This window comes from Hemibagrus wyckioides, linkage group LG06, assembly GCF_019097595.1.
Source record: "Hemibagrus wyckioides isolate EC202008001 linkage group LG06, SWU_Hwy_1.0, whole genome shotgun sequence".
Lineage (NCBI taxonomy): Eukaryota > Metazoa > Chordata > Actinopteri > Siluriformes > Bagridae > Hemibagrus > Hemibagrus wyckioides.
The window spans coordinates 33,404,355-33,426,158 of record NC_080715.1 but is presented as its reverse complement, the minus strand read 5'-3'; the positions used below and the strand labels follow the sequence as shown (position 1 = coordinate 33,426,158).

Sequence of the window (21,804 nt, the reverse complement as noted above, 5' to 3'; positions counted from 1 at the left end):
ATTAAGCACCTTGTATGTAGCTAGCTAACGTCAGTAATATGTAATGCTAATACTGTCTGATGTTAGTCATAATGTTAGTGCTGTTACTGTCAAGCTCAATTCTTCTTCTTCTTCTTCTTCTTCTTCTTCTTCTTAATATTATTATTACATTTTTAACAGTAACATTGTGTCCCTGCTAGCAGGTCTTCCTGGTCTTTGAAGGTCATCCTGGTTAATGTTAGAGCAGTAAAGTAAGATTGAAATGAGTTATAAACAATGCGTATGCAAACATGGATATAAACATGTGATATTCCCTCTCATGTGCTTCTAATGTTTAGATTTGAAGGCACTGGCTAGGGGTTTGATAGATAATGTAAGTAATAGAGGTGATGGACACAGTGACGGGTGACATGACAAACTGATGATATTGAGTACTGAAAACAGAAGAAATGAGTCATTGGCCATTTATGTTAATCTCTTATTATGAAAAATACATTTATACTCATTTCTGTGAGCTTCAGTGGATGTAAACATTTGTTCTCACACAGAGATTCAGTGTGTGTGTGTGTGTGTGTATGCACGTGGTACACTGAGGTAAAGCATGGAAGCCATTGAGGAGAGTGAGATGAAGAACAAGAGCATGGATGATGATGATAACTGCTCTGTTTTCTATATTCTATATTTGTTTAACTGAAACTCAAACAATTTGGGAAATAATTTGTTTGAGTTAATAGGAAAAATTCTTGTGCTGTTCTCCATGTCTTTATAGATCTTGCTTTGTGTACTGGTGTGCAGTCATGTTGGAACAGGAAGGGGTCATCCCCAAACGGTTCCCACAAAGAGCATGAAATTGTCCAAAATGTCTTGGTATGAAGCTGAAGCATTAAGAGTTCCTTTCACTGGAACTAAGGGGCCGAGTCCAACCCCTGGAAAACAACACCTCAATTCAGTGATGTGGAGGGGTGTTCCAATACTTTTGGCAATACAGTGTATGTTTAAGGTATTTTATCATTATTTTAATTAAATCACACAGAAACTCTAATTCTTTTTAAAGTTAAAGAAACTTGAAGAAGGTCGAAAATATAACAAAATTAACTCTCTCTCTGTGTGTGTGTGTGTGTGTGTGTGTGTGCTGGTTCCACTCGAGCATCCGTCGTGACGTCATTGACAAGGGACTTCGCTGATGTTTTGTTGTCTTTGTCCGGTTAGCCGGTGTCTCAGTTACACTTGAATTTATTAACCTTTAATATCAGGACACGCCGTTAGCTCATACTGAGGAGTTTTTTTTATGTATCGACACCCGAGTGTAAAATATGCCAGTCCACCAACAACCCCGAAGTAAGCTATATTAGCTAGCGTACTAGCTATCTAACTAGCTAAGATGCTAGCTTGTTAACACCGCTTGCGCTTGTTGCTGCTCTTCTGCCTCCTTTCGAGTCAGGTCCTGTTTAATAGTCTTTGTGGCTTCAGGGTTCTCCAGCAAGCAAAGCAAAGTTGCTAAGCTTCATATGTGTTTATCTGTGTGAACGCTGTGTTTCTCAAACAAAACAGTTGAGTTAATGAACTAGCTGAGGTGAATCTCTTGTGTCTCAGCAGTGACCCCATGTTTGTCCGGCCCCTGAGTGCAGTGGGCTCTGCTCCAGCTGCTGCTGCTGCTGCTGCTGTTTGGAGACAGTGGTACTGGAGAAATACATTTCCACTCCTCATCACCAGACACCCCTTCACTTCCCCCAGACCCTCCTGCCCCTTCACCTGGACTGAACTGCCCAGCACTGGTCCCCCAAGACACCTCCATCTCTCAGCTGGCCTGATGAAGCACCCAGATTCAGAGCCTCCTGTTAAAAGGAGAAAGAGTTTGGAGTGTGAGCGCTCAGGTGAAGGTGTGCAGCGCAGTCCTAAACGCTCATCTTCACGAGAGAGAAGAGAGTCCGGTCCTGCATGGCTGCACAACCTTCCTGAAGTTCCTCCAGGGGAAAGAGCTCCAAGTCTGATTAAAACAGGTCACTATGCAGCATGATATCTTCTATAGTGTAATGAATCATGATGTTCTTTATTGTTAATATAAATGGGTTCTTTTATAGAGTTGAAGAGGCGGTGGGAGGACCTTACCGAGAGCCGCGTAAGCAAAAGTGTTGGCCCCTTTGATTTCTCCGTGATGTCCTACAATATTCTCTCTCAAGAACTTCTTCTCAGCAATCCTTACCTTTATAAACACTGTCACCCTCGTGTGCTGGAGTGGCATCATCGCTTCCCTAAACTCATACAGGAGCTGGAGCAGCACGCGGCGGATGTGAGGAAGTTATTGAGCTGCACTTTCACCAGGACGAGTCGTTTTTATTAACCTTCACTGTGTGTGGTTAAAATGTGTTTGTCTCCATAGATAATGTGTCTTCAGGAGGTTCAAGAGGATCATTATCAGAAGCAGATCAAACCCAGTCTAGAACATTTAGGTAAAAAATATTTAACATTTACATAACTAGAGAAGCTCTGCCTCCAGGCCCTACCCGTGGCCCATAGATAAATGATTGACAGAAGGCTTATCCAAACAAAGGTATAACTGTAAGCTTATTCTTTCCCTCTTTCCTTAAAGGCTATCACTGCGAGTACAAACGGCGAACTGGCCGTAAGCTGGACGGCTGCATGGTGGCTTTCAAGAAGTCTTGCTTCACGCTTTTCTCTTCTCACGCTGTGGAGTTTTTCCGACATGGAATCCCTATCCTGGACCGGGATAATGTGGGACTGATTGTGGTGCTGAAGCCCGTAGGGGCGTCAGGGTCTGACCGCAACATCTGCGTGGTCACCACTCACCTGCTGTACAACCCGCGGCGTGGCGACATCAAGCTGGCACAGCTGGCACTGCTGCTGGCCGAGATTGGTCACGTAGCGCGGCAGGACGACGGCACGACCTGCCCTATACTGCTGTGTGGTGACTTTAACTCGGTGCCTGCGAGTCCGCTGTACACCTTCATCACAGACAGGAAGCTGGAGTATGCAGGAATGCCCATCGGGAAGGTGAGACGCACCAGCACGGAACACTATACACTCTCTCTCTTTCTATTTCTCTTTCTCTCACACACGCATTTCATTTCCACTTCCTGTTGCAGGTATCAGGACAGGAAGAAAGCCCTCGAGGACAGCGAATCCTTACGTCACCACTGTGGCCCGCCAGCCTCGGGATCTCCCAGATGTGCCAGTATGAAGGCCAAACTCATGGTGTGACCCCTCACTCTGAACTTCTAAACATTCTAATTTATCCTGCTACAGAAATGATCGGAATTTGATTGATTTAGGCCAAAATAACTCTGATATACTGAACTGAATTTGATTTATTTATTTTTATCTCCATTACAGATCCTGATGTAAAGAAATCAAACAAAACGTAAGATCTAATTAAGTTAATTGTTTCTTATTTCATAAATAATCTGAAACCATATCAGTCTGATCCTGTAGGACTTCACAGCTCTGTTTATCTGAAAGTATTGAGTATTTATTTCTCTTTTCCTGTTATCAGCCTGAACAGCTCTAGCATTGAGCATGCTTTTAAGCTGACCTCGGTCTACTGTCACTACCTGAAAGAGAGTGGACATCGAGAAATCACCACCTGCCACTCGCGCACGGCCATTACTGTTGATTACATCTTCTACTCACCAGCACAGTGGGACGAGTCTGACCGGACAGGTGAGAGCTGTGTGTGTGTGTGTGTGTGTGTGTACATAATTTTTTTCAGTCTTTATTAGAAGACTCATTGCATAGTCGCACCACATGATCATTGTTAAGGACATGCTGTCAGGAAAACTAACACAATTACAGTTTTTATATAAATATATGTTTACACACCACATGCCACACCCAGTCTTAACAACTAATAAATATATAGTTACATTTATATTTTAATATACACCGATCAGCCATAACATTGTGAGCAGTACCAGGTGATGTGAATAACACTCATGATCTCCTCATCATGGTACCTGTTAGTGGGTGGGATATATTAGGCAGCAAGTGAACATTTTGTCCTCAAAGTTGATGTGTTAGAGGCAGGAAAAATGGACAAGTGTAAGGATTTTAATGAGTTTGACAAGGGCCATATTGTGATGTCTAGACCACTGGATCAGAGCATCTCCAAAACTGCAGCTCTTGTGGGGTGTTCCCAGTCTGGAGTGGTCAGTATCTATTAAAAGAATCCTTTAAGTCCTGTAAGTTGCAATTTACAGGACTTAAAGGATTCTTTTGATAGATATTGCTCATCTGCTGCTAACATCTTGGTGCCAGATACCACAGCACACCTTTAGGGATCTAGTGGAGTCCATGCCTCGACGGGTCAGGGCTGTTTTGGCAGCAAAAGGGGGACCAACACAATATTAGGCAGGTGGTCATAATGTTATGGCTGATCAGTGTATATAGTCTATGAATCAGTATCATCATCATTATTATTATTATAACTTCATATTATAGCTCCAGATATAATAGATTATTTCTTCTGTGGTTGTAAGCTATAGTACCAAAAATACATTAAATAAAAAAAATCCGCTGATTTTCTGGACTCCAGTATAACCCACAGAGCTGTGTTTTTTTCCCCTAGAATGCAGTTCTGCACCACAGCGAGGCCTGCAGCTGTTGTCCAGGCTGGCCCTGGTCAGCGAGGCCGAGCTGAAGGAAGTGAACGGTCTGCCCAATCAGCACCACTCGTCTGACCACCTCCCTCTCATCGCCCGCTTCCGTCTGCACTCCTGAGGGTCACATGTTCACGATCACATCACAAACGTACGATGAATTTCACGATTTTACACAAAAACCCTTAAAGATGATTCAGTCGTTTTATGTTTAATGATAATCAGATGTTTGTGAATTTTAGGTGCATCAGCTGCAGATGGGAGACAAACTACATGAGCAGGTTCTACACCAGCACACCTCCATCCACTCCTCATTCATCAATCATGATGGGTTCTTTTTTACTCTCCAGATGGATTTGTGTCTCCACTTTTGAGTTTTATCACTGACACGTGAAGCTGATGTGATGATCTGGAAACACCACTGTGGATTTGTTATTATTGGGATTTTTTAAAGAAAGATCTGATTTTATTAAAGTTTACTGTTAATTTATTGAACATGAAGTATAAGGTTTCTTTTGTACACTGCAGCTAACAGTCCTGCTGCTGAAAACTGTCCTGGATGTTCAGGTACTCTACAAGGGTGACGTCATGTCCAGGTATTTTAATCGTTTAATTAATGAATCTCAGCTGGACGGTATGATCGGGACCTCACAGCAGGTCATCAGCATATGATGAAACTCTGAGTCTCACTTTCTTTGAAGATTAATTTCTCCCAGTTTCATGCCTCAGAACCTCAAATGATGCCAATTAAAGTTTTAATGATTAAATTTCTAAAAACAGGCTTTCCACAAGGTTTAGGAGTGTGTTTAGGGGATTTTTTGACCATTCCTCTAGATGCGCATTTGTGAGGTCAGGCACTGATGCTGGACGAGAAGGCCTGGCTCACAGTCTCCACTCTAATTCATCCCAAAGGTGTTCTATTGGTGTTCTATCATCTCGCCACCATCACCTCTGCAGCGCTCACTAAGGATGAATTCAAAATGTATAGTCAGAATTTCCATAAAGCTGCTTTGTGACAGGGTCTGTTGGTAAAAATGCTATATAAATAAAATTGAACTGAAAAGTCTGAGTTTGTGTTCTAATATAAACACCTGTTATATTGCATCCCACCGCAAGATGGCAGCATCGAGCGGTGCATCTAAACCAGGTAAACCTGCACCTTCACTCTGCTCCACATCACTGATTCATTCGTTTGTTAAAAGATTCAGCTGATTATCAACCCTCTTTCATGTAGAAGGTTGATCTTTGGTCTGTCTAGAACATTCTAGCACATTTTAGACAATGTTGTGATTGTCCAGATGTTTCTGAGCCATTTCACTGTATTTGATTCTGTCCTCCTCACCATGGTGATTTATTGTCTGTTTAAATAAATGTTTATCTGTGAATTAGCTCGTTATACTATATCTTAATTAAAGTAGATTACAGCCAAAGGTTTGAGGACCCCAGACCATCACACCCTCCCTGTTAAACACCTCATTAAACCCTTCTGAGAAGGTTTTCCCCTGGATTTGTGGGGATTCATTCAGCTAGAAGATCATTAGTGAGGAAATTCCAGTTCCAGTTAATTTCAAAGGTGGTCAGTGGGGTTGAGTCGGAGTCAGGACACTCCAGTACTCCTCTCCAACCTTCATGTCTTCACGGATCTGCATGGTGTATTGTCATGCTTTAGCTCCACTGAAGAGTATTTCTACACACGTCACGTGCTTTACATTTTGTGGGTAACAGCTTGGTGAAGAGTCACATACGTGTGTGAGGGTCAGGAGACACACTTCTGCTGTAGAAGAGTGTGACCAATCCCGCTTTTTATACCCACTATGTCTGCGTCTAAAACCCGCCTCCTGTGCTCGGATTGGCTCTCATTTCTACTCATTCTCTAACCAGCTCTCTGATTGGTCACGTCACCCTCTGAAGGGCGGACCTGGGCTGTGCCTCCACAATAAGGCGTTTTCTCTCATGTAGCTGTTTTGCAGCTCATATCTCTGAGGGCTTTCAGTCTGCACCACGGAGGAACCGCTCGTTTCTCCAGACTACTGCTGTATCATCATCTTTAGTTTATTGTAGCTTTCTAAGATCTCGGGCTCCATCCTGAAGCTGAAGATAAAGGAATTGCTCAGTAATAACAGCACGCGCGCGCGCGAGCGACACACAGAGAGAGAGAACGTTATTGACGCTTCTGACGTTACGGTGCAGCCGTGTAACCTTTCTCCAGGAATCACTGTGTGTGTGTGTGTGTGTGTGTGTGTGTGTGTGTGCGTGTATTATCGGTGTTGTTTTGTGGTAACGTGTGTGTGTGTGTGTTGTGCCGAGCTTGGCCTGTAAATAGAGAGAGAGAGAGAGAGGAGTGAAGTGCAGCACCATGTTCAGCTGGCTCGGAACAGACGACAGGAGAAAGCGGGATCCTGAGGTGTTTCACACGGTCAGTGAAGGACTCAAGAAGCTCTACAAAACCAAACTGCTGCCTTTAGAAGAACATTACAAATTCCACGAGTTCCACTCACCGGCGCTGGAGGATGCGGACTTCGACAACAAGCCCATGGTGCTGCTGGTGGGTCAGTATTCCACCGGGAAGACCAGCTTCATACGGTACTGGACACACTGCTGACTCACAGCGCCATCACACACATTATTATTATTATTATTATTATTATTAATAATAATAATAATAATAATAATAATAATAATAATAATATAGACCCACAATGTAATGTCAGGCCACGCAGAACTTAATGAACCCTATATAATAATAATAATAATAATAATAATATAAATAATAAATATTCATCTCTAATGTTTAAAAAAAGTAAAAATATTTTTAAACATTAACAAAAATTAATTAAAATATTAATACCAATAAATACATTGTAAAATGTTTAATTTTTTAATAATAACAATTGATTTAAAAATATTATTAATACAAATATTAATATTATTTTTTCAATATTTACATTTTTCCATTATTTGATAATATTAACAAGAAATAAAATCACCAATAATCTCATCTTATATTATCTTACATTTTTTTTAGAACTAATTGAGGCGTATGAGGGAAATATTTTTTTATTTTCTTTTGTAAATTACATTTAATAAACATTTTTTTAAATACTGACCCACGACATCATTCTGAATCTGTGAAAAGAAAATATTTTTATTTAATTCCATAATACGAAATTTAAGCTTTAAATAAATTTGTGACTTTAAATATTTTTTTCCCCCCTTATCTCCTTCTCTGAGTAAATGAGTGGAAGTGAAACAGCGGCAGAGTTTGTGAGAGTGTAATAAATCGCCGCATGTGAATCTTTAGTGTTGATTCGTGTATGATTCGAATCGTGTCACGGGAGCACGGCTATACCGATAAATTCACCACGTGATTTTAATGTGTGTGAATGCCTGGGAGGGTGATGGAAGGTCCAGCAGGTTTCACATATTTTAAAAGACACACTAACACAAAAAAAAAATCTTCAGAATCGTGTCGTGTTCATATGTGTCGGTACGAGTCGATTCAGTGATATCATGTCGTGTTCGTATGTGTCGGAACGAGTCGACTAAGTGATTCGTTTGAGTGAGGCTGAAATTTATGAATTAATTTTTTAATGAATTAATTTAATAAAATAATAGGTTAATATCTTTTTTTTTACTGTATGCACTGCAAATGTTAATGTTGTTGGGCATGCTGTGTGTGTGTGTGTGTGCACGTGAATGTGTCAAGAGATGATTCAGCTCCATAACATATATCCATCATCACCTTCCCTAATGATCTGCATATATTCTGTACCTCTTCAGCAGCTGACAGTGCAGCGGAGACGCCCTGTCTCTCTCCCTCACACACACACACACACACACAAACCTCATCGTTATTCACACCAACAAACAGCTCAGATGTTAGGAGAGGAGAGAGGAGAGAGAAGAGAACGAGGCTGAATTCCCCATGTTACAGTTAAACGGATCGTGTTCTGTCCACATCATTCACACACTTTAGCAGAAAAGCCGAATGTGAAAAGTATCTCCAGGCTACAGGAGAAGCTCCACATGACTCTGGCATTCCTATGGTTACACGACTCTAATAACCTCCAGAATGTCTGGCAGTAAACCTACAGTGACGGCGCAGGCCGCAGGGAACATCCTCGAAGTCAGAGCACCTTCGGATCATTTTCTGAAACTCTGTCTGTTGTATAATTCATTAACAAACACGTTTTCTTATTAAAGTGCTACTTAGAATAAACAAATTATAAACAAACAAACTATTTTTTATCACCGATATGGCAGGTAATTTTTTACCTGTGGTAATTTTTTTTTTTTTTTTTACCTCGCTGGGACAGAAAAGTTCCTCGGCATGATTTCACACATGAGTCTCCACCCTTGAGATGTCCAAGAGTTCATCCAAATCTGAGAATCTGGCTGTGTGGTCAGTCTTAATGACCTTGCTAAAGAAAACTGTAGATGGTGTGAATAACTAGTCTGAGTCTTGATATTCTACACTGTCACGTGTATTAGTTTGCTAGGTAATTGGTGCTTATTTCAGCGTATATTAGTGAATACAATCAAATCAACCTTAATACTTGCACCGGATGTGAACTTTTGTCCACTAGGGGGCAGAAACTGGAAACCGAAATGAAAGTCTCAGATTTTCTGCAGAATAAAGAAAAAGACGACAATCGATACTGCGTTAAACTGCTGAATCAGTAGCTACTGTGCTGTTAGGCATTAATGTCACTCGGACAGGGCAATCAGAAGACCGGACACGAGCCTGTCAAGAGCACCAGACTTACCCGTGACCCTGACACAAATACCCCACTGTGGAAACACACACACAGATTGAGTGTTCTTTAGTTATTACATCGTTAGACTCGAATACAAGAGAGTCCAGTAGTGTTATAGAATTGACACAATTTCCCTCATGGGATCGATAAAGTCTATCTATCTATCTATCTATCTATCTATCTATCTATCTATCTATCTATCTATCTATCTATCTATCTATCTATCTATCTATCTATCATGAAGCGTGATGAGATGTTCTTCACCTGTAGCTGACCTCTCCGCTGGGTTGATGTATTTTAATTCCTCTAGCTCTGCAGTGAGCAACAGATACTCTACCTAAAGCTTTTCTTTCTCTTCACTGTAGATATCTGCTAGAGCAGGACTTCCCAGGCATGCGGATTGGTCCAGAGCCCACCACAGACTCGTTTATCGCCGTGATGCACGGAGATATCGAAGGCTTGATTCCAGGAAACGCTCTGGTCGTGGATCCTAAGAAACCTTTCCGTAAGCTGAATGCTTTTGGGAACGCGTTCCTCAACAGGTCAGTGTGAATAACATCAACCCAGAGTGATATAACTGTGTAATAACATCTAGCATAAAAGAGAATGTTTATATACAAAACATTGCTGTGAGTTTCTGTGTCCTTTGGAGTGTTCTATGACTTTTGAGGAACCTCTGACAAGAACCGTAGCTCCATCACCTTTATTCGTTTGCCAAATGATCCAACTGCGCCTAGGTTCCTTTGTTTCTTCAGTTCTGGATGATCTCATGGTAGACACCTGACTCACACTGCTATCCAAAGCTCCACATTCCTCTTCTGGTTGAAGCTCCATGCTCCATGATCTTGATCTTCTATAAAATCTTCCACATGACATGTTCTCTTAGTTTCTACTGCTTTATCCAGCAATAAAGCAGTACACAAGAGATTGCTGAGAGAGTGGAGAGTGTGTGGAGCAGTGTGTTATCTCTCAGTGATGATGATGATGATGATGATGATGTGAAACTAAACAATCCTCTGTGTGTTTAAGAAGATCCCTAAAGACTGCTGTTTGTTTTTGCAGCTGCTGTCGCTCAGTGAGTTGATGTTCTCTTGCTCCGTCATGGTGTTGTGACAGTGTTTAGTCCAGCTGAAGACTCTGACCACATGAAGCGGGATTGGAGTGTGTTCTGAAAAAAACATGATGAAATTTGAACTTTTGACCTTTTGTGTTGCTGCTGAAAGTAATTAACTGGCCCGAGTAAAGGATCTGAAGACGCTGTGTCCACATGGACGTTGAGGTGTTGTGTTTATAATATGAACTGTTTGAGTAATTTCTGCACTCGCTCTGGCTTTCAGTTATATTTATAGACATGTGCACTGTTTCTGACTCTGAAAATAGCAACAGGTCTGCTGCTGGGATGTAGGCTCGTGGAGCTACAACCAAGACACACTGCAGTGTACAGACCTGCTTAGGAGTTGTAGGGAATACTGTGGAGTTGTAGGGAATACAGTAAGGAATACGGTGGAGTTGTTGTACGGAATATGGTGCATCTGTAGGGAATACAGTAAGGAATATTGTGGAGGTGTAGGGAATAAGGTGGAGCTGTAGGGAATACAGTAAGGAATATGGTGGAGGTGTAGGGAATAAGGTGGAGCTGTAGGGAATACAGTGAGGAATATAGTGGAGGTGTAGGGAATACAGTAAGGAATATGGTGGAGGTATAGGGAATAAGGTGGAGCTGTAGGGAATACAATAAGGAATATAGTGGAGGTGTAGGGAATAAGGTGGAGCTGTAGGGAATACAGTGGCGTTGTAGGGAATACAGTAAAGAATATGGTGGAGTTGTAGGGAATACAGTAAGGAATATGGTGGAGTTGTAGGGAATACAGTAAGGAATAAGGGAATACATTGGCAATGTAGGGAATACAGTAAGGAATATGGTGGAGGTGTAGGGAATAAGGTGGAGCTGTAGGGAATACAGTGGCATTGTAGGGAATACAGTAAAGAATATGGTGGCGTTTTAGGGAATACAGTAAGGGATACGGTGGAGCTGTAGGGAATACGGTGGAGCTGTAGGGAATATGGTGGAGCTGTAGGGAATACAGTAAGGAATATGGTGGAGTTGTAGGGAATATGGTGGAGTTGTAGGGAATATAGTAAGGAATATGGTGGAGTTGTAGGGAATACAGTAAGGAATATGGTGGAGTTGTAGGGAATATGGTGGAGTTGTAGGGAATACAGTAAGGAATATGGTGGAGTTGTAGGGAATACAGTAAGGAATATGGTGGAGTTGTAGGGAATAAGGTGGAGTTGTAGGGAGTACAGTAAGGAATAAGGTGGAGTTGTAGGGAATACAGTAAGGAATAAGGTGGAGTTTTAGGGAATACAGTAAGGAATATGGTGGAGTTGTAGGGAATACAGTAAGGAATATGGTGGAGTTGTAGGGAGTACAGTGGAGTTTTTGGGAATACAGTAAGGAATATGGTGGAGTTTTAGGGAATACAGTAAGGAATATGGTGGAGTTGTAGGGAATCTGGTGGAGCTGTAGGGAATACAGTAAGGAATATGGTGGAGTTTTAGGGAATACAGTAAGGAATATGGTGGAGTTGTAGGGAATCTGGTGGAGCTGTAGGGAATACAGTGGCGTTGTAGGGAATACAGTAAGGAATATGGTGGAGTTTTAGGGAATACAGTAAGGAATATGGTGGAGTTTTAGGGAATACAGTAAGGAATATGGTGGAGTTGTAGGGAATACAGTGGCAGTGTAGGGAATACAGTAAGGTATATGGTGGAGGTGTAGGGAATAAGGTGGAGCTGTAGGGAATACAGTAAGGAATATGGTGGAGTTTTAGGGAATACAGTAAGGAACATGGTGGAGTTGTAGGGAATACAGTAAGGAACATGGTGGAGTTGTAGGGAATACAGTAAGGAACATGGTGGAGTTGTAGGGAATACAGTAAGGAACATGGTGGAGTTGTAGGGAATACAGTAAGGAACATGGTGGAGTTGTAGGGAATACAGTAAGGAACATGGTGGAGTTGTAGGGAATACAGTAAGGAACATGGTGGAGTTGTAGGGAATACAGTAAGGAACATGGTGGAGTTGTAGGGAATACAGTAAGGAGCATGGTGGAGTTGTAGGGAATACAGTAAGGAGCATGGTGGAGTTGTAGGGAATACAGTAAGGAGCATGGTGGAGTTGTAGGGAATACAGTAAGGAACATGGTGGAGTTGTAGGGAATACAGTAAGGAACATGGTGGAGTTGTAGGGAATACAGTAAGGAATATGGTGGAGTTGTAGGGAATACAGTGGAGTGGTGAATCGGATCATTTGAAGGCTTTTTTTAAATGTGAGCTAAATTAGTCTTAACGCGAGATGTCTCTGAAAGCAAGCTGTTCATCTGCTGCTGAAAGGTTCTTTACTCTGCCTTCTACCACCAAGTCACAAAAACGTGAAATATGATTCAAATTTTGTTATTTCATGTTTTCTTAATGTGTGTGTGTGTGGTGTGTGTGTGTGTGTGTGTGTGTGTGTGTGTGTGTAGGTTTGTGTGTGCGCAGCTCCCTAACCCTGTTCTGGAGAGCATCAGCGTGATCGACACTCCGGGAATCCTGTCTGGAGAAAAACAGAGAATTAGCAGAGGTAACACACTCACACATTTAAACGAGTAAACGTGTGTGTGTGTGTATTTTTGCTTTTTTTAAAAAAATATTATATTCGCAGTGAAGCAGAGTGTTAGCATGTTAGCCAAACCCTTTAAACTAACAGGGATTATTATTGAGAACTTTTGATGGAGTAAAAGCAGTAGATTAGACTGGTTCCTCTCTTTCTCTGTGTACTGAGGTGTAGTCATGTAGTTTAGGTGAGCTGCTCTATGCTCTCCTGTGGGTTTGGACTGAAGCGTGAGGATTTGATAGTAAAAGCAGAACTCTCTTGCTGCTTCAGGACAGGAAAATCATTTGTAATTTGCATGGAAAGCTACTACACCATAATGTGAATGAAAACATCCTCAGAAGGTCAGCTTTTTTCAGTTTGTCTATATGCACAGAGTTGAGACCTTCTCATTCACAGCTGAGTGTGAGGGTGGTATTTAGCAGAGCCTAATCACACTGGGCTCTTCTGGTCATCTCGCTGCTCACTGTGAAATATTTCCACGTGAGGAGGAAAGGGAACTCCTTACACTCTAAAGAAAGTAGATGAACTATATTAACTCGGCATCCTGTCGCTAAAACACCATGGCTTCAGGTTCACGTGAGGGACGAGTTGCACCGACGCACTTCCTCTTCCTTTTCTCGTCTTGGTCACTCTATGGTCATTTTCACAGCTGCATCCTTGATCTCAGTGCATCCTTCTCCTTTTTATTTTTTATTTGATTTAATTCCTGAGTGGTTTGTCTGTCTTTCCCGCTGTCCACAGAGGCAACAGAAGATGTGTGTGGTTATAGCAGCCTGCGTAATTGTCCATACGGAGGTATTGTAGACGGTGGAAAATTCTCATAAGCGAGTGTTAACTGCCTCAGCTCACGAACACCAACACGCTGCCTCGTCCTTCCTGACAGGCCGCAAAATGCAAAGCCTAAAAAATTAACCCATAAATCTTTGTCTGCCTCAGTGCCAAGCTTCTTCCTCACTTTCACTTCACATCTCAGTCTCTTACCCTCAGTTTTAGTTATAGACTGGCGACGATGGAGAGATTTTAATTAATTAGTGAGATCATTTATAAACACTGAGAGTGGGATTATAAATCATTATAAACACTGAGAGTGGGATTATAAATCATTATAAACACTGAGAGTGGGATTATAAATCATTATAAACATTAAAAGTGGGATTTAGTGGGACAAGACTTAGAAGTGAGAATCATTAAAGTTATAATAATAAAAGATTAGCAGGTTGCTCAGGTACTGTGGTGTGAGACTAAAAAGTAACAGAACTCTTTTCCCCAAAAATATGTTTTTGGAGATGGAGCCTAAAATGAATAAAAGTGAATAAAAATGAAAGTGAAACATGGGAATGGGCGGGGCCATGTGTGTACATTAGTGTCACACACAGTACTGCAAACAGTTCTGCTAAATCAAAAGGTTTTCTTTTGATTCCAGTCAGTGTGGGATTTCCCTGTGGAAAACTTGGAGGTGACTTCCATATTCCATGCCTCTGATTTATTAACACACTAATCATTCAGCAAAACAACCACTAGGAAACACTGACCTCTGTTTTTATGTTTTGGTGATGCACGTGTGTGTGTGTGTGTGAGAGAGAGAGAGAGAGATGTAGTGGTTGGGTCTGTGTGTGAGAGAGAGATTCAATTCAATTCAGTTTATTTTGTATAGCGCCTTTTACAATGAACATTGTCTCAAAGCAGCTTTACAAAAGAAGAAAACAGAGAAAGGGGAGGGGAAAATGAAAAATAATAATAAAAAATAAAAAATAACTAATTAACTAGAAATAAGAATAAATTATTAAATTCTATAATTAGACTATTTTATCCCTAATGAGCAAGCCTGTGGCAACGGTGGCAAGGAAAAACTCCCTGGGATGGAAAGGAAGAAACCTTGAGAGGAACCAGGCTCAGAAGGGAACCCATCCTCATTTGGGTGACACTAAACAGAAAATAATGGAACTGTAGCTGATTAATGTCCTTTCTACAACAGCAATCAATGACCCATAAGGAACTATTAGGTCACTGTAGTTTCTAAGGTCATTATAAACACTAGTTCTTTGCTGTCACGGGCTGTGAGATGAAATGGCATATCTGTGATGGTGTGAAAGTCCCCAAGTGGCTCTGTCCATGGCTGTCTCCTGGTCCACACAGATCCATCCACAGCATCAGTGGGCACCATCAAGCGGCGAGACTCCGACCAGGGGTAGGGCAGCGGTCGCACTGGAAACTGGCAAACAGTGGGAGCTCAGGAGTGGGGTGTATAGCTCGACAGAGAAGGTAGAGAGAGATGTAGTGGTTGGGTCTGTGTGTGTGTGAGAGAGAGGTGTGTGTGTGTGTGTGTGTGTAAAAGAGTGAGATGTGTAGTGTGTTTGTGAAAACATTTTTCAGCACTCTGTGGTCAGGACTTTACAGGAGACTGTGGTGCTGAGTCCGGCAGGCTGACCTCAGCCCTCTCAGCAGTGTGGACCATCAGATAAAAGCCTCTACACCACACACACACCTTTAAAGATATCAGGATGATGTTCCAGGTGCTTTAGTCTTGTTTTTATTTAGTAGTATGGACTGGGACTAGGATTGTAGCTGGAGCTGCTGTAGAAGCTTTGAGAAGCTGAAGCTTTGGAAGATGTTATCCCTGCAGCCTGAAAGCCTTTTAACAGTGTGTTGGAAGTGCTCCTGCAGCCTTGATGAAATCTCTCAGCTCTAATGAGTCCAAAGCTCTTAGTTCTGAAGGTCATAATCCATCCATTTCACACTCTGCTTCTGTGTCTTCTCTTCCAGGCTACGACTTTGCGGCTGTGCTGGAGTGGTTCGCCGAGCGCGTGGACCGCATCATCCTTCTATTTGACGCCCACAAGCTCGACATCTCGGACGAGTTCTCGGAGGTGATAAAGGCGCTGAAGAACCATGAGGATAAGATCCGTGTGGTGCTGAACAAGGCGGATCAGATCGAGACTCAGCAGCTGATGCGTGTCTATGGCGCCCTCATGTGGTCATTGGGAAAGATCGTCAACACGCCCGAGGTGATCCGCGTCTACATTGGCTCCTTCTGGTCACACCCGCTGCTCATCCCTGATAATCGCAAGCTGTTCGAGGCCGAAGAGCAGGACCTGTTCAAGGACATCCAGTCGCTGCCACGCAACGCGGCTCTCCGCAAACTCAACGATCTCATCAAGAGGGCCAGACTAGCGAAGGTAACGTTACTCAGGAAACCTACAGGACCTTTCTAGCATTTCTTCCTGTAATTTTTGTGAACTAACATTATTTCAGTTTCAAGACAGATGACATGACAAGGAGGTAATAAAAATATCCACTGGAAGTGACGGTGCTACAGAATGGTCAGTTAAACTGGGAAGTACTGGGAGGTGGCTGCAGATTTTAGAGAATAATCAGAGCAGGACCTTAGTGATGGTGAAGATGAACGTCATAAAAATGCTGACTCATGACCTCGCACCCTGTAAATCCAGTCTACTGCTTTCGTCCATCCTCATTTCCGCACTGGACCAAACCGTGTGTGTGTCCGTTCCTCAGTATGCGTTTATACAGTAGAGTGTAGTCTTTGTTGTAGCTAGGATTTGATGTGCATGACTAATCTCACTCTCACAGCTCCTGGTCATCTGATCCGTCCTGTCCACGCTGCATTATTAATGTGGTGAAAGGTGAACAGAGTGCCATTGATTTGTCCTCCATCATGCGCTACAACAGCATTTCTGTTCTTTCTGTTGAGGTTTAGCCGTTACACGGACGTTAAAGCTAGCCTACAGTGAGGTTCTACACAGTGATGAGCTGTATTATTATGCGTGCTGTGTTTCAGGGAGCTGATGTTTATTTGTTGAAAGTTTATTTTAATTTTCCGTTAATAATAATAAAATAACAGGAAAGTCTGGGTAAGCTTCTATTTCAAGAACAACTCCAGTAACTCTTCCTGATTGAATCTTCCTGACAGACGTGAGTCCGGTTCTCCTGAAAGTGAACCTCGATGTTAACCTTCAGTTCTGCACACAGCTTCCCCTGCTGTCATCAAAATATGAGGTCATGTGTCTCTTGGCTTGTGGTCAGCGTCTGGTCAGTGTTCATACAGTAACCTGTGGAGGATATATTTAGTATCATCCTCAACCACAGACTGCTCAGAGGCTTTCCTCTAAACCACACCGAGTCATCTGCTGGCTAAAATATAATATTTCAGGATTTCTCCGTGTGGTTTTCACAGGTCCATGCTTACATCATCAGCTCTCTGAAGAAAGAAATGCCTTCAGTCTTTGGGAAAGAGAACAAAAAGAAGGAGCTGATCAACAGCCTGGGAGAGATTTACAGTCGGATCGAAAGAGAGCATCAGATTTCTCCTGGAGATTTCCCCAATCTTAAAAAAATGCAGGTAAACTTACACAGCGCTATGAGAAACACTTCCATATAACTTTAATTTAATCATCAGCTGTTAAACCCTTAAGTACTAATGGTGTATTCGAGTTGTGTCTGAAAGAGCAAATGAGGGCGTGTCAGCTGGAGGGCGTGTTAGCTAGAGGGTGTGTCAGCTGGAGGGCGTATCAGAGGGAGTGTAAGTTGGAGGGTGTATCAGAGGGCATGTCAGCTGGAGGGTGTGTCAGAGGGATTGTAAGTTGGAGGGTGTATCAGAGGGAGTGTAAGTTGGAAGGCGTGTCAGCTGGAGGGAATGTAACGTGGAGGCTGCGTCCGAGGGAATAAGTTGGAAGGTGTGTCAGTTATAGGGCATATCAGCTGGAGGGTGTATCAGAGGGCATGTCAGCTGGAGAGTTTGTCATCTGGAGGGCGTGTCAGCTGGAGGGAATGTAACGTGGATGGCTTGTCAGAAGGAAAGTAAGTTGGAAGGCGTGTCAGCTGGAGGGTGTATCAGAGGGCGTGTCAGTTGGAAGGCGTGTCAGTTGGAAGGCGTGTCAGTTGGAAGGCGTGTCAGTTGGAGGGCGTGTCAGTCAGAAAACATGGTGGAATGAGTGGATGCAGTGTCTGTAGAATGTTTCCACGTCTCAGAAGCTGATCTCAGTTATTTTCAGTTATTAAGTGTTTATTACATTTAGTTAATACTGCATGTAGTAATAATCCAAGTTACTGCGTTTACTATAAATATATCTCGGTTTAGTGTGAATTTATAAAGAGAGGATCCGAGTGAATTCATCATCTCTCATAGTCGGTGTTTAAACACGTTGTTCAGGAAAGCCGTCAAATATCAATAAACTCAATACAGTCAATAACCAGCTGTTTGTTTCAAGCAATTATGGTGTTTGTTTTTCAGTGAAGTCAGAATGGACGCTCTCTTTTCACTGTCCACTCGTTCACACATACTTCATCGGTCATGTAAAGTTTCACCACATGACCGGTATCCACAGACCTCTCACTCTCCTCTGTTCTGAGTGTCTCTGCGTTCTGTCCAGCCAGATAACACCCTGATCACACCAAGACACACACACACCCTGAGCAGGTTTAAGAATGATTTCAGATAAAAACACTCTTTTTCTTTTCCTCCTGATTAATTGAATACAGATTGTGTTTGTTTTCAGTTGGTTAGGAAACTGCAGCTTTCTGAAAATGGCTGTTTGTTTAATTACCTTATTGGAGTCCGATCCTGATGGACGTTACACTGATGATACACTGACCCTGTTGTAGAAACCTTCAGAACCTCAGTTTCAGTGATGTAATATCCTGTTAGTACTGATTTTCAAGCCTGTTGTAAAACATGAGTTATGTACAAACGTCAATTTTCTGTTCCGTGACCAGGAGCAGCTCCAAGCCCACGACCTGAACAAGTTTCAGCCGCTGAAGCCGAAGCTTCTGGACACAGTGGACGACATGCTGGCACACGACATCGCCCAGCTGATGGTCATGGTGCGCCAGGAGGAGACGCAGCAGCCCGGGAAGGTGGTAAAGGGCGGAGCTTTCGAGGGCACCATGAACGGGCCGTTCGGTCACGGATACGGTGAAGGCGCCGGCGAGGGGATAGACGAGCTCGAGTGGGTGGTTGCACGTGACAAGCCTACATACGACGAGATCTTCTACACGCTCTCGCCTATCAACGGCAAGGTAACTGGTGCGAATGCCAAGAAAGAGATGGTGAAGTCTAAGCTGCCCAACACCGTCCTGGGAAAGATCTGGAAGCTGGCCGACATCGACAAAGACGGCATGCTGGACGACGAGGAGTTTGCCCTGGCTAACCATCTCATCAAGGTCAAACTGGAAGGGCACGAGCTTCCCAGCGAGCTTCCGTCCCATCTGGTGCCTCCTTCCAAGAGAAAAATCCCAGAGTAAAACACAGCAGGATTTAGGGTCATGTTTAGGAAGCTTCATGTCATGGACACTGTACGGACAAGTAATGATGAACAGAAATAAAACACTAACGATTAAAGGACTGCTCTGAATTGTTCCTAGTGTGGTGGATTAAAGTTAGTCAGATAACTAATGTTAGATCTTTTCACTTGTCTGTGATTTTTGTTTAGTTTGTGTTTGTGTGTGTGTGTGTGTGTGTGTGTGTGTGTGGTTTTTTTTTTTTTTTTAGAAATGAAATGCAAGTCTCCACACATCACCTCCACTGAGACTCACATCATCACTACACATTCAGATTGAACGTGCTTCAACAGAACGTCTTTCATTTCCAGCCAATAAGCATTCACATCTTAAAAAAAACAAAAAATCAGAGTCTTAATTCCCCTCATCCTATATATAATCATGCTCTTGTGTGTGTGTGTGTGTGTGTGTGTGTGTGTGTTTTGTGAAGGTGGCATCATGATGAACACGAGCCCTTTCTCTAGCCTGACCAAGAGACTGTTACTGATGTATATGTGCGGTGTTAGAACGTCAGTTAGCGTATGGGATGGACCTGTAGTCATAGCAATTAGTCTTCTGTACATGTAAATCCCTGTTCATGATCATTTGAGATTTAAAATGGATTCAGTGAGGCAGCACTAACACTAACATTTGACTTTGTTTTGTAATATTTTTCATAGTTCTGACAGATTTATGATGAATATCAGTATTTGTGCCTGTACTCATTCCTTTGAATTGAATTTCCTGTGTAGCCTTGAACGTCTGTAGCATAATGTATCTGTCACTGAGTCAGAAGGGTGTATGTAGCGTGCTGAGCCTCAGACGAGTCAGAGAAGATTAAATAAAGGTAAGCATGCTGCCTGGTGATGATCTCTACATCGCTCATACAGGCCTGCTGTTAGAATGAAATAAAGTGCACCATCTTTCTCTTCTCCACAACACATTTATTCCTCAGAGTTAATAAACAGCTGTGTTTCAGTTCACATCAGCACTGTAGTGTGAGTTTCTGGCAAAACTCAGGTTTTTGGCAATACACACACTATATTGCCAGAAGTTTTGGGGCACCCCTTCAGATCGTTGAATTCAGGGGTTGATCTTGGCCCCTTAGTTTCAGTGAAAGGAACTCTTAATGCTTCAGCTTCATACCAAGACATTTTGGACAATTTCATGCTCTTTGTGGGAACAGTTTGGGGATGACCCCTTCCTGTTCCAACATGACTGCACACCAGTACACAAAGCAAGGTCCATAAAGACATGGATGAGTGAGTTTGGTGTGGAGGAACTTGACTGACCTGCACAGAGTCCTGACCTCAACCCCATAGAACACCTTTGGGATGAATTGCAGTGGAAACTGCGAGCCAGGCCTTCTCGCCTTCTTGTGCCTGACCTCACAAATGTGCTTCTAGAGGAATGGTCGAAAATTCCCATAAACACACTCCTAAACCTTGTGGAAAGCCTTCCCAGAAGAGTTGAAGCTGTTATAGCTGAAAATGGTGGGACAAATCCATATTACATTCATGTGCATGTAAAGGCAGATGTCCCAAAACTTTTGGCAATATAGTGTATATAGATATAGGAGTGTGAGTTATTTCCCTCACTGAGTCCTTTATGGGTCATGATGCTGCACCAAAACACCCAAACACCCTGAACCTGGGTCTCTACACTGTGTGATCAGTGACCTCCTCAGGTTAAGTTTAAATTCTTTATGCTGTGGGTCAAAACTCTCAGGTTATAAAACTCTTCAGTATCTAAAAATGCACACAAGATGTTAGCGCAGTGTCCAGCCTGAGGGTGAGCGGTGCTTCCCTGTTATTTACACATGATTATGTTTGACCCCATGGTGCAGGAGTCTTTCAGGAAGGAAACTGAAATGGTAAAACATCACATTATGGATTCATTTAAACTTTAAATAATATAAATAGAGAGAGAGAAAGAGAAGAGGTAGGTCAGTGACTCAGCTGTTCGGACATCTATGGGAAGTTCATTTCACCACCTCAGTGCCAGAACAGAGAACAGTCTAGATATACTTTTACCCTGAGAAATGGTGGACCAGTCTAGCAGAGGGAGCTGATGGTGGACCAGTTTGAGGTCAGAGGGAGCTGATCCAGTCTTGGCTTTGTAGGCAAGGGTCAGTGTTTTGAATCTGATGAAGCTGCAGGAAGCCAGTGGAGGAGCAGCAGTGGTGTGGTGTGGGAGAACTTAGGTAGGATGAAAACAAGCTGCATTTTGGATCATTTGCAGTGAACGAATTGTGTTCAGAGGTAGACCTGAGAGTAGAGAGCTGCAGTAGTCCAGTCTCGAAATGACCAGAGACTGAACAAGCACCTACAGCAGTCTGTGTGGATAGAAATGACTGAATCCTTCTGATGTAGAGAAGAATCCGTCATGAGCGTTTGAGATATATACACTACTCACAAAAAGTTCAGGATATTCAGCTTTTGGGTGAAATTTCAGGATGCACCTAAAATGCACTATAACCTTTACAGGTGAACTTAATTTGACCTTCTCTACACTTTTGAATGCAC

At 42.6% G+C, this 21,804-nt stretch overlaps 2 protein-coding genes across 3 annotated transcripts; both read left to right on the top strand.

Moving 5' to 3' along the window:
* The first annotated feature begins 1,127 nt into the window (after nt 1–1,127).
* angel2 (angel homolog 2 (Drosophila)) lies at nt 1,128–5,658 on the top strand. 2 transcript variants are annotated; one of them, XM_058390819.1, is made up of 10 exons: nt 1,128–1,317; nt 1,576–1,979; nt 2,061–2,269; nt 2,360–2,429; nt 2,570–2,991; nt 3,084–3,192; nt 3,331–3,358; nt 3,491–3,657; nt 4,562–4,743; nt 4,835–5,658. In XM_058390819.1, exons 1-9 carry the CDS (start codon nt 1,268–1,270, stop codon nt 4,711–4,713), a joined length of 1,611 nt encoding a protein of 536 aa, XP_058246802.1. In that variant the 5' UTR covers nt 1,128–1,267; the 3' UTR covers nt 4,714–4,743; nt 4,835–5,658. The 2 variants fall into 2 exon arrangements, with proteins under 2 accessions (XP_058246802.1, XP_058246801.1); XM_058390818.1 differs by having other exon boundaries at nt 1,573–1,979.
* Nucleotides 5,659–6,558: 900 nt separating this feature from the next.
* ehd3 (EH-domain containing 3) lies at nt 6,559–20,262 on the top strand. The gene is made up of 6 exons (XM_058392393.1): nt 6,559–7,175; nt 9,715–9,891; nt 12,876–12,973; nt 15,770–16,182; nt 17,199–17,363; nt 18,737–20,262. Exons 1-6 carry the CDS (start codon nt 6,949–6,951, stop codon nt 19,262–19,264), a joined length of 1,608 nt encoding a protein of 535 aa, XP_058248376.1. The 5' UTR covers nt 6,559–6,948; the 3' UTR covers nt 19,265–20,262.
* Nucleotides 20,263–21,804: the final 1,542 nt, after the last annotated feature.